Raw genomic sequence first — 12885 nt, 5'->3', positions numbered from 1 at the left:
ACTGTGCAGTGTCTCTCCTTATTGGTGCTGTTTTGTTGGCAGTCAGTTGCTGTAGTACACAAACAATTTTCTTGAATTAGAAAAAATTCAATAATATGCCTGTTGTCATCTAGTAACAATAAAGAATTAGGAACACTTAGATGTCAGCCAGTCTTCTGATGTCAGATGTGTAATATTAAATGTATCAGGGTTCCACCAATTCTTCAGCAAAAAAATATTTCTTATTTTAGCTGATTATATTTAAAATGTGTTTTTATTCTTAATTTTTAAACTAACTTTTAAGTGGTTTAATGGTATGCATGATAAAAATAATTGTATTTTTCCAATCATGGAAAGGCTGTCAAAAATATATTCAGTCCTGGCTTAAAGCCATTGAAGTGAATGGATGTACACTAGGCATAATTTGGTCCATCATACTTGCATCTTTTTTTTATGCAAGGTTCTTAATCATCCTCTGTCATTCAAATCCCTTCTGTAGACTCTCTTCTATAGCAATACTTATGAGAACTTAACCAACTAATAATGATTAGGGGAGAGAAGCATTTGGGGATGGTTTATAGTATACAAAGCAGATATGGAGCTATTTAGCTGTGTGCTAATCATACTGTTAATCACTTTGCTTGTATACCTTTTCACTCACACTTCATCTTTTAGCCTGTTTGTCATTTTAGACTATAAGTGTGTCAAAGGAGGGACTGGATCTTCCTGTATGGCATGCACAGGTCCTACTGTGTTTTGGGTGCTACTGTAATATAAACAAAACAGTAATAATAATTTAAAGCAAGTTTTTATTTATAACTATATTATATCTACTTATAGTTATAAAGCACAATAAACATAACATCTCCTTTAAATGATAGTAATAATAAGGCACATGGATTGACAGCAGATTATGGTTTTAGTTAAGTACTGCAGACTGTCCTCGGAGACGGTAGGACAGCATTTGTGTATGCTGAAATAGATAAAGGTAAAGTCAGATCAAGTTTTAGTATGCCCATTTATGCATGTAAAATGGCTGGTGTCCCTGGTCAGACTACATCCCCCATGATGCACCATGGTCTCTATTCTAGGAGGTGGGAGGTGGTACATCATGGGATTCGCTGGCCATTATGGGAGTTCCTGATCTCGTGCATCATAGGAAAGGTAATCTGACAAGGGATCCTGGCCAGTAGAATAAAATGGGGTCATGAGTCAACTGAACTACAACTCTCCTGATCTCTTGTGGAAGTATTTCCTGATCGAAATATTTCAGTTTGTGGACATTTGGTTTTTTGATTAAAAACCTAAATTTTCCACAGAAAGTGAACACTTTTCACACAAAAATCTCCCTTGTTTTTCATCAAAAAGCAGTTTTGACAGGAAATTTTCAGTCCTCTGTTATATACCCCATTTTAGTTATCACCAGCCTCCATTGATTAAGAAGGACAAGCAGTACAAGTTGTACAAATAAAGAACCTTTTGTTAATCATATAGCACACAAAACTCTTTTTTCACTCAGGTGAGTCTGGTCAAACCACATCAGTCTCCTGAATGAATACAAGTGTTTCCTCTTTTGCAGAGAGAGCCTATCTATTTGCATTACAGATGTTGAGAATGAGGTCATATTACGTCTATATTTGGTTGACTGCTACTGGAGTATTGTTTCCAGTTCTGGTGTCCACACTTCAAGAAGGACATTGAAAAATTGCAGCGGGTTCAAAGAAGAACCATGAGAATGATTAAAGGATTGGAAAGCATGCCTGGTAGTGAGAGACTCAAGTTGCTCAGTCTGTTTAGTTTAGCAAAGAGAAGGTTATGCGGTGACTTGATCATAGTCTGTAAGTACTTACATGAGAAACAGAGATTTGGTAAAAGAGAGTTCATCAGTCTAGCAGACAAAGGTATCAGAGGATCTTTTCAGCTAGAAGCTGAAACTAGACAAATTCTGACTAGAAATAAGGTACCTTTTTTAAAACAGTGAGGGTCATTAACCATTGGAACAACTTGTGGTAGATTCTCCATCAGTGGAAATTTTTAAACAAAGAGTAGATGTTTTTCAAAAAGGTCTGTTCTAGTTCAAACTGAAATTAACTCAGGGAAGTCCTATGGCACGTTACACAGCAGGTCAGACTAGATGATCACAGTGGTCCTTCCGGCCTTAAAATCTATGAACCTATGAATCTCTTAACACCATTTCTTGTAAGAGGCCAATATATAGTTAGTATGCAGTAATTTCAGTTTGTTTTTTCTTTCTTTTGTTGTGTTTTTATTTGGTTTGCTGGCTTTGCGGTTTTGTTTGTTTTTTGTTTTTTGGGGTTTTTTCTTTTCTTTTTTTCCTCTTTTCTTTCTTTTACTCCAGGAATTGGGCAAGGGGTTCCAGTGGTGGCACTTATTGTGGAAGGAGGGCCCAATGTTATCTCTATTGTCTTGGAGTACCTACGAGACACTCCACCTGTTCCAGTTGTGGTATGTGATGGCAGCGGCCGGGCGTCTGACATCCTTGCATTTGGTCACAAATATTCAGAAGAAGGAGGGTGAGTCATTTGCTAGGAAACATTAATGCAACAAAATAATTCTTAATGTGCATGGCTATTTTTTGGTGCTAATATGGAGGCTGGGAAACTATTAGCAACATAACATAGTACCAAATACTTCCTCAAGTCACAGTTTCTAGCACTGATTAGAGTACTGCTTAAAGATATTAAGATATTCAATGTAAAAGCTGTCTGGCTCCTAGATGGGGAAAACCAATGCAAGACTGTAGAAACCCTGAAGAATTGTATTGGCAGGTCTACCACTGGGATAAATCCTAGCTATATAGCATGAGCAGCTGCATATAGGCATACACACTATACTGAAAGTCTGGGATCAGCAACATCTTACCATTGCGGGTCAGGATGTCAAACACGGAACCGGCTCAGCGGGTACCATGAAATATATGCTCACTGCAATCAGAGCTGGCTTATGCATACTATAAATGGTGGTATGCTGTCTACTAACTCTAGCTTTTGGCACAGCCCTGCCCTTTGAATAATCATAGTCCCTAATTGTTCACATTGGCCAAGTGTATCTACTTCTTCCTGTACTCTGTACAGGAATTCCATCTGTCCACCTGTATTCATGCACTGCTGCTTTTGCAGTGGTTTTAGTATGTCTTCACCCTTTTCTTTTGCTAACTTGAGGCAAGGCAAGACCAGTATTTAGATCATGGTGTAGATATTGTAAGCATGTTTTTGGCTGAATTGGGATCCCAAGTGTGTCTAACGATTAAGTGCATACATTTTTAATATAATGTGTTCTTTTCCTCTAATGGTGACTAACGTATATGAAATCATACTGGCAAAAATAAGTCTGAAGACTTAATAACCAGCAATAAAAACACTCTCTCATTCTAAAACTTAAAGGACTAATTCATGGTTTTCCTCTGCAGTTCCCTCATACTGCTTTAAGGTGGTTCAGATCCGGGGTTCTTATTGGGGCTGGTGTGCATATGTGTGTGTTTGTAAAATGCACATCAGTAACAGATTTATAAAATGAGAGCATATGTATAAATAAAACACACTGTAGACTTTAAACAAAAGTAAAATATGCTTTAATAGTAAATATAATTATCAAGAACTTCTTTTTACATTTAAAAATGTTCTAATGGGGAATGAGGGATCAAAGAATGAGTTACGTTTTTATTAGTCTATTTTCATTACAAATGTTGAACAATTTCTATCATCATCATTTGAATGCAGACTTAATTTGTTGTGGTCATATCCTAGTACCAGAAAGTGTCCCCTCTGCACCAGTTTAAATAAATAATATTCGGGGGTGGGGAAGGTTGTGTGTGAGAGTGGGGGTTAATCTTTAACTTGTGATAATTCTACCATATGTTCAAAATAATGTGCATATGCAAGATTTTAAATTGGCTAGAATTATTTGTTTAATTTGTCTTTTGGTTGTGTTTCATAATGAGGCACCCTAGGAATATAGGTGCTATAGAAAGTAGATCAGGCAGGTATTTTCAAAAGCACTGAGTTGGCCTATCTCTCCTCCCTCAAAGCCATGTTAAAACTTCCATTGGAGCTCAATGGGAGCAAATTCAATCCAGAGTAGAGCGCTTCTGAAAATCCCACCTCATTATTATTTATGATTATGATGCCCTTTTTTAAAGGCTGGCTTATGATGCCCTTTTTTGAAGGCTGGTGAAATTCCCTGTGCCACATTTAAAAGGTCAAAGAAACATGCGTTAGCAAAGTTCTAGAAATTACATATGGAAAAGACCAGTCAGACCATCTCCTCCATCCCTCAGCAAGTGCAGGTTTGTGTGCTAAAGTAAGGACCTGGTCCTGCGAGCTCCCACCATCAGCTCCCTCAAAGTATATTTTCAGATGCTTTGGCCAGTGTAGTTTTAAATGTCTCTGGTAATTGGGCTTCCACCACATCCCTTGTGGAACCTATTCCTCAGTTTTAATAGAGCTCATTCTTTGCACATCTAACATTACTTTCCTCTGCTAAATTCTATCCCATTACTCCATTTTTCTGTCCTAAACAGTTTCCATCTCCCTCTTTGGTATTTATACCCTTCCAATACTCATATGTCAAGTCTTCCCACACACACCCATAGTCTCATTTGTGTTTAAAATAAATAAACCTCCAGAAATTGTTTCTGAATTCAGCCAACAAGCAACAAGAATCTCATTCAGCTACCACAAAGATAAGAACCTAAACAGAAAAAAATGGAATCACGTTCATCTGTCATAATCCTTCATTAATAAGGAAAGCAAAGCATGGATGTGATTGGGAAATAATATTAGTTTGCCTGGAGTCATAACAAGCAAGCCATTTTTAGTCTGAGGTTCTCAAGCCTGGTCTTCTCAAATATAGCCATTCCCCTCCTGCCTGTGATTCACAGTTCATTGCTTGATTTGACCATTTCCCAGGATTTCCTAGGTGACAGCTGCAGTATTAGCATATTTAATAAAACACTTGAGGCTGTCCTAATCACACTAGGTACTACAGGCAAGCATCTGCTTCCAAGTCTAAACTGAAGTTGGGACATACTGTTTTTTAGGAATAATAAGTATATAACTCCAATATTGTGCTCATGAAAACTTTTTTCAAAAGTAAATTATACTTTAAGTAAAGTTTCATTCTGTTCGGATTTTATTAACCTTTGTAATTTTGTTCAAATACCATTTAAAATAAGGCACAATAATAAGAAGAGAAAACAAAACAACTGCCAGCAGAACACACTTCAGACAGAAATTGCAGTGACTGCAGCTACAAATTTTTCTTTTGGACTGAATCTCTATGAGTAAATTAAAGCAACTTTGTCCTTCAGAATACAAATGTATTTAGAAGGTTCAAGTTACATCCTGAACTCAATTCTCCTCTTTTTTTCTTTTCTCCTTTTACCCAGCCAGAATGTAGAATCTAAGAAACACTCGAACTCTGGCTGCTTTCTGCAAAGCTGTGTACTTCTGCAAGTCATCATGCTAGCAATACTTTATGGGCTTGGCACATTAACATTAGTATTATCAAGCTGTTTGTTTCAGTGTTCTAAATGCCTAATCGCTGCAGGCAACAAATGCACTGGTTTTATACACACACAATATATGTGCACACTGGGCAACGCTGTGTAACGCTCTCATGTTTTTTGAGGCTATGATCACTAACATTTCTTTTGAGCTGTTTCCATGGGTGCAGAACCAGGTCTGAGAGTAAAGGATAAAGCATAGTCCTCTTTGCTTGAGTTTCAATCAGTGTGGCTCCATTCTTTCCTTTCTGAGAGATCCCAGAGTGTAGAATTGTTCAATTACTTATCTGCATGATGGGCCCTTTTGCATGGGCTTTCTCGGGGTTCCATCTTGTCTCCTGTCTCTCCCATCATTCACATTTTCCTGTTCATTGTCTTTTGATATTAGGAAAACATTTGCTTTAAACCGTCTTATTTAAGAATTTTAATATACAAATAATATAGCAGGGAGGTGCAATCTCTCTCTCTGCAAATGTAAGCATTTTATAGAGAAGATAACCATCCTTGAATGACCACTGACAAGGTCAAAACTGGAGGCTGCCCCTTGTTGTAGGTTTGGAGCTTTGGGATCTGCCTGGAATGTCTTCTAATAAACAGTTGCTCAGTATAAAGAGAGGAAATTTTGACCAATAAAACAGATTCTCAGCTTCTTGTGCATTCTGACATAAGCAAAACTTTGGCTGCTCTGATAGGAGATTGTTTGGCTGCACAGTAAGGTCCCAGACTTGCACTGTGATGAGAGCTGGACCCAATGCATTCCATACTTCATAGAACCAGGCTCTATTTTTATTTCCCACGATTGCATTGGTATATTTTAAGAAGAAATAGATCAGAGAAGATCCTGAAATGCAGCCTTACAATAAGAAATAACTCTGAAGGTAGGTCAATTTTGTGACCTAATTACATTTTTCCTCGCAATAAAAGTAACCGCATTAAAAAGTTGTGGTGATAAGGTGTGTTGTGCTTCTCATTAAGCTGAGTTTAAGAGCACTGTGCATATTGAATCTGCATTTTTTTAATGTATCTGTTGCAAAATTCCATTTAATGCTGTCATTGGTCATCACTTTATGACCTTGATTTTGAAAGTTTTTCAGCAGTGCATGGAAGGAAGAAAAAAGTGATTGTACTACAGCATAAAAAGTTTGTTGTACTACAGCATAAGTGTAAAGAGAGACTACTGGGAGGCATAAGCAAGGCTAAGCTCTAGGCGTAGTCATCTGCATTAAGCAGTAGCAAGACCCTTTCATTCATGCTCCCTTACTTTCAGGACATGGTAGGAGATGACATATTCTCTAAGGAGACATAGGTTTAAATCCAATCCTACTTATGTTATTGATATCCTTAGCCCTTATACCATATTCCTGCTACTAAGCAGGAGTAACTTGGTGACTGCAATGTCATTAATGCAAGATCAGGTTCCTGCATGCTTCCTCTTGTCCTGCTCCTCATATTATCCTTTCCAAATATAGGAACTAAAGCATTTTTGTTTATAGGCACTTGACTTCAATGAGACTATTCACCTGCTTAAAGTTAAGGACATGATTAAGTGTTTTGCTGGAATTGGACCCAGGATCATAAAATCTGTATTAGCCCTGAATTGTTGAAGTGGTTAAAATAGCAGTTAAATTCTGGCCTTCCACCTAGTAAATCCACAAAAACTTTTGACTTTGTAATCAAACATATCCTCCTATTCCCGTTTCCTGCATGCATGCACACACGCTGACTGAAGCAACTTTAAAGTGCGACTATTTATAGAATCATGCATACTGTGATAATGGTGTGCAGTCTTCAGGCTCTGTTGTTAATTAAATCCTGCATTTAAAAAATGATTAGATTAATGCTCTCTCACTGCTTAAACAAATGTTTCCTTTGGAAGAGGAAATGGTTGTAATAGTTGAATGTAATCTACCAAATCTAAGTGTTATAATAGTGTCTTAACTATTGCTTCAACTCTACACTTAAGGAGGTGAGACCCTCAAGGAATTCAAGTTAATGTAGTAGTAATGTGCTTTGTGGCTAGTATTCATAAGGAACAACACACAATATGTGTGTTCCAACTGAGTTATACACCCTCTACTGGTGGTTATTAGGGTTTTGTATAGTCCCCATCACTGTACACTTTCTTGGCTTCCATCACCTGAGGAACAGTGCTGACTGATGAGTACAGTTTAAAAACCAAGTAAGAAAAATTCACTAAGGCGTCTTCATTGAGAATTTTAATTCTTATTCTCAATAAGGTGGATCATAATATAGTGATGACATGTACTCGGTACAACTGCCATAATGTTTAGGTATTGTATCTGAAAGGGATTTTGTTAGCTAGTCAGTGCCTGCTGTCATGAACCATCCCAGAGTGCTTCAGAAACAATAAACTGTACATGTAAGAATAACTTCTCTGATGAAATGCAGCCCCTTCTGTTGTGGGAGGACAACAGCCAAGCAAACAGCAGGGGGGCAAGAAGGAAAACATTCAGCAACGGGCCTCAGGCAAACCCCTGCTTTTATTAAAGTGGCTAAGTATCTTTAACGTTCAAGCAGAATGAAAGAGCAACTTGGCTTATTAGGTCTCCTCTCAAAGACCAACACAAAGCAAAATACATGGAACTCAGAAGTATGAAGAGTTAAGTGAGTCCTACTGGAGTGCAAAAGTGTGGCTTTTTTGTGTTTCCTGGAACAACCAAAACACAACTAGAAGAGACTCTGGCTGCATTTGTTTAATCCAGTTTAATAGTCTAGAAACACGTAAGTGTAAAAATCCCCTCACATCTCCAGAACTCCCTCCACTGGATCCTACTCAGGAAACACCTTTCTGTTCCCCAGAACCCAAAAAGGAGCCCAGTAAGTCTGACTAGACTCACCTACACATCAGGTGCAGGTAGGCATTCTAGGGCTTCCCCCAGTTACCTTCCACTCAGAGGCACTCCCAGGTGGGCCTCTGAAAAACTGGCCAAACCCAAAGCTTTTGCCACTGTCCATACATGGTTGAGTTTCCAGTTCAGGTCATTTATGGGTCTGGAGGGCACATCATGGCTGTGGGCCCCTTTCAAGAGACACAAAAGCCTTGTAAACCCAATCAGACCCTTATTTAATGCACTGTTCCAACACACTGCAGTGGGTTTTTTTTCTGTTCTACTTTTTAGCGTGGCACAAACTGCTATATCTATCTAATGTGTACCTACATGATGATGATACCCACATGTTTTCCTTTCATTAATGCAATTCAGCCACTAAACAAAGTTGCTTAATTCAACTCACTTCTCTGAAGTACAAGGTTTACTATGACCACGTCTCTTGTAAAATACTGATATAAAGGAACAGATGAATCACAACAGGTTGGGGGAGGAGAAAGCTGTATTCATTGCGCAGTCCAGCCTCATAAGTAGTAGGCTAGAGCTGGCAGTATTCATTGCACATCATCGGTACTGAAAATACTGGAGACAGCTGACTAAATAATGTAGAGAGCTTCATCTCTGTGATGTGATTTAGTGTAGTGTATATTATCCTGTCTGACATTCGGCATGGTTCAAAAGAGATTTCCATGTGAGACAGAAGTATGCCAAAGCCTCTCATCTGTCTCTATTGGGTCAGCCAGAGCAAAGAAAGGAGCTGTTCTTTGAGACTTATTTTCCAGGTTGTATTAGGAATAATTAAAATGCAGATTGATAAAGGCAATTAAAGTTAAGCATTTTAATTGTTTTGGGTGCCCTGTCTAGATGGATCCAATATATCTTGTGATCATCTTTCCTGGGGGAATATATACATAAAGCTCAGGCCCCTGCTTGCTACTGATGCCTATTTCATATCTGACTAGGGTTTCCAATCCTCTAGATTCTCATGTGATGAAACCTCCAGGAATATGTCCAACCAGAATTGGCAACCCTATATCTGACAGAAATTTAGGTGAGAATGGTAATAGGCTTAATGTCCTTTAGGAATCATGCCGATGTAAAAGATTAATGTATGTTTCATCCTAAACTTGCTCATAGGTTTACTTCATGCTGGAACTAAATATGAATGTGCACCATGGGAGACAGGCACCTAAATACCTTTGAGAATCTGAGTCTTGTTGCCTTATCTGGAAGTCAAATGGGGTGGAGACTAAAATGGAATGAAAGACTGGACCCTTGATCTATGCTGGAATATGCTTTGAATGGAACACTGTGTTTAGCCAGAATCAAGTCATGTGCAATATTTTGTGAATAAAAAATATTTTTCTTTCACAGATCATTGCCATGATGAATAAGATGTATGTAATTTACATTGTGTCTTTGCTCTTGGGATGAAATTTCACGCTATGTGCAGGATCAGCACAAGACCAATGTGCTACATAAGTCCCACGTAAGCACTCAAGATAGGATTTGTGTTTTCTATATACCTTGTGTTAGCCCTCTGCATAGGTGTGAATCTGATCCTTTATTGATACCAAAATATTGTCTATTATCAATCTTGACAGAGACTTTTAATGAAATCATTTCTTCCAGTCTCTCATTTTTACTACTAGATTAGGGTGACCAGACAGCAAGTGTGAAAAATTGAGATGGGGGAGGAGGTAATAGGCGCCCATATAAGACCCAAAAATCGGAACTGTCCCTATAAAATTGGGACATCTGGTCACCCTATACTAGATCTATTATTACTATTTTTAAAAATTAGTTGAAGAGTTGTTGTTTAGCAGGGAGTGCATTGAACCTTGCAGAAGTTTTGAACACAGGAGTAGCATCAGGATTTCATTTCCATGAGATGATGCGTTTAGGAGCATTGTGGGTATGATACTTGTATATAATATCAGTAACTGCTAAATATGAGGTTTTCCTGGTGTTAGCAATAAAGAATCATAACTGCAACAGTTGTGACTCATCCTTCACCTTTTTATACCGCTATTAGATCAATAGAGCCCCTAAGGCAAAGTCCACCCCACATCTGCAAAATAAGAAAAAATAAGTGGTACCATATAGAACTTTGTGTAATGTGATGTTCTAGTACATGATATCATGTACTGAACACACTGATTTCCTACAATGAAATCCTGGCCCCATTGAAGATAATGGCAAAACTCCCATTGACTTTAGTAGGGCATGATTTCACTCTTAGGGCTAGTCCACACTTACCTGCCAGGTCGACACGGTGAGTTCGACTTCTCGGAGTTCAAACTATCGCGTCTAATCTAGACGCGATAGTTCGAACTCCCCGCGCACTCCGGTCGACTCCGGTACTCCACCACTGCAAACGGCGGTGGCGGAGTCGACCTTGGAGCCACGGACTTCGATCCCGCGGCGTCTGGACGGGTAAGTAGTTCGAACTAGCTATTCACGTAGCTGAACTTGCGTACCCTAGTTCGACCCCCGCCCTTAGTGTAGACCTGCCCTCAGTGTTTTAAAGTGAAAGTTCCAAAACCTGACAATAATTTGATGACCTGATGAAGATGAAATATTTTCTATTGATATATTTATGAAAGTATCAGTATTAATCTTGCTCCAAGAAAGGTCTGTTTAGGAACATTGAGGCAACTTGCATCTTGCTTTAAAATTATTTATTCTATAATACAGTATTTTGTTATACAATTATTGTGTGAAATATTCCCTTCTAGTTAAGTCAAATATAAAATTAGGCATGGAAGGATTAGATTTTTATAAGTAAATGTTGGTAAACTTCCATTTCACCCTACACATACAAACCAATGAGAAAATATTTCCGCTGATCAAAATTGACAGGCAAAGTCAGAAAAATGCTGCTTGAGAACTTAGTTTGATTTTAGGATATTTACTTTCTGTATTTTGACAAGTGATGTCGACAATTTGTGTTCTAATGGTTATAAAGTTTTAATTTTTTGAATCTCAACGTCGGCTGCCACTAAATAATTATTGTCTGACACGTACCCCCATAATGTTCCAAAACAGTGAAAATTTAAATTAATAAAAAATGCTGAACATCTGTAATTTTTCACAACTGTGCAAATTTAAATCAATAAAAAAAATTAAAAGTTTAAAAATAAACATTGATATTAGTCATCAAAAATATAAATAAGTAAAATTAGAATTCTTCCAGACCTGTATATAATTTCCAAGGAAATGCACTGGATAAAAATACATTAATTTAAGCTGTTATAAAGGATTATTTTTCTCTTATTTTTTAAAATTTTACTACTGTATAATATTACCAGTGCTTTCCAGGTCAATAGCAGTTTACATGTTACTCTGTACTGTAGTAGTAGCTGGGTGAAATTTTTCAGCTAAAACTTTTTTTCACCAACAATGCAAATTTGGGGTGATGGAAACATTTCATGAGTTTTGTTTCAATTAAAAAAATAAAAAATCTTTGATTTTTTTTAATGAAAATGACTTTTTATAGCCAAATTTACTTCACTTTTATTTTGCATAAAAATTAACATAAAATACTCAGACATCATGACAATTTTTATTTCAGTTAGAACAAAACTTTTGGTTGACTTCAAATGACTTCTTAATTCAATTTTTTTTTAATATACCCAGTAATCAAAAAATGAATTATTTGCACATCTCTCAGTTGCCATGGCCATGTAATGTGTTAGAAAATCAATTGTTTTCATAATTATCTATATACTACTTTCAAATATAACTAACTGATATCTTGGAAAAAAGTAATATAATGCTCAGCAAATGATACTTTGCTACTTTTACATTTGGTTATCTGTTGGCATTCATGGGAGAAAGAAAATGTAAGTGTTGGAGAGAAAATTAGGCCAGCTTACAAAAAAGCAGCACCACAAAATGTTGTGTTTATTTTATTTTGGCTCTTATACTTCTCCCATTAGCATGATTTTTCAACACTTGTTCCTATATTTTTTTTAATGTACAGAAGTGAAATTTATCAGTCATATAATGTCAACTCTTTAAGAAATATCACACACATTAGACATTTCCTTCCAATGAAGGAAATATATATATGTGCTGGGATGGAGGATTTCAGTGTTATGCTAGATTCATTGGAAGGTAATGTTTAAGGTATGTGGTGTTTCTTAGAGTTTACATTATATATTACATCTATTAAAAGCTATGTCATTTTGAACACATTTGTTCTTAGAGTTTGGAAAGGGGAGGAATGTTATTGCATGATTGCTCTCTTCATCAGATGACTTTAGATCTCGGTTTTAAAGAACTATAGAATGGCAACTTCTGTGTGCCTTGTAACCACCATGCCACACAGAAGGAAATTGTGCAACTTGAACAAAGCTAGCATTGCCTTTCAATCTAAATTATTCTAATGCATCTTGACAGGGTTCCCATTTGTAAATTCTTGACATGAAGAACCATCGTTTCTGTTTTGTTAAAAGTGTTTAAAATACTAACTTGGACTTGTTAAGGTACTATAGAAATCTTAAAATAGGAACATTGACTAATTTTAGC

General features: G+C 37.1%; 1 protein-coding gene across 1 annotated transcript in view; it reads left to right on the top strand.

Annotated features, from left to right (window-relative positions):
- Positions 1-12885, top strand: part of TRPM3 (transient receptor potential cation channel subfamily M member 3) — a 599168-nt gene that overhangs the window by 470749 nt on the left and 115534 nt on the right. The window contains exon 7 of the mRNA XM_045021627.1: positions 2339-2513. Coding sequence (XP_044877562.1) covers positions 2339-2513 — 175 coding nt within the window. The remainder of the gene's footprint in view (positions 1-2338; positions 2514-12885) is intronic.

Source organism: Mauremys mutica, chromosome 6, assembly GCF_020497125.1.
Source record: "Mauremys mutica isolate MM-2020 ecotype Southern chromosome 6, ASM2049712v1, whole genome shotgun sequence".
NCBI lineage: Eukaryota > Metazoa > Chordata > Testudines > Geoemydidae > Mauremys > Mauremys mutica.
Note: the sequence above shows the minus strand (reverse complement) of the source record. Positions and strands in the feature narration are given on the sequence as shown.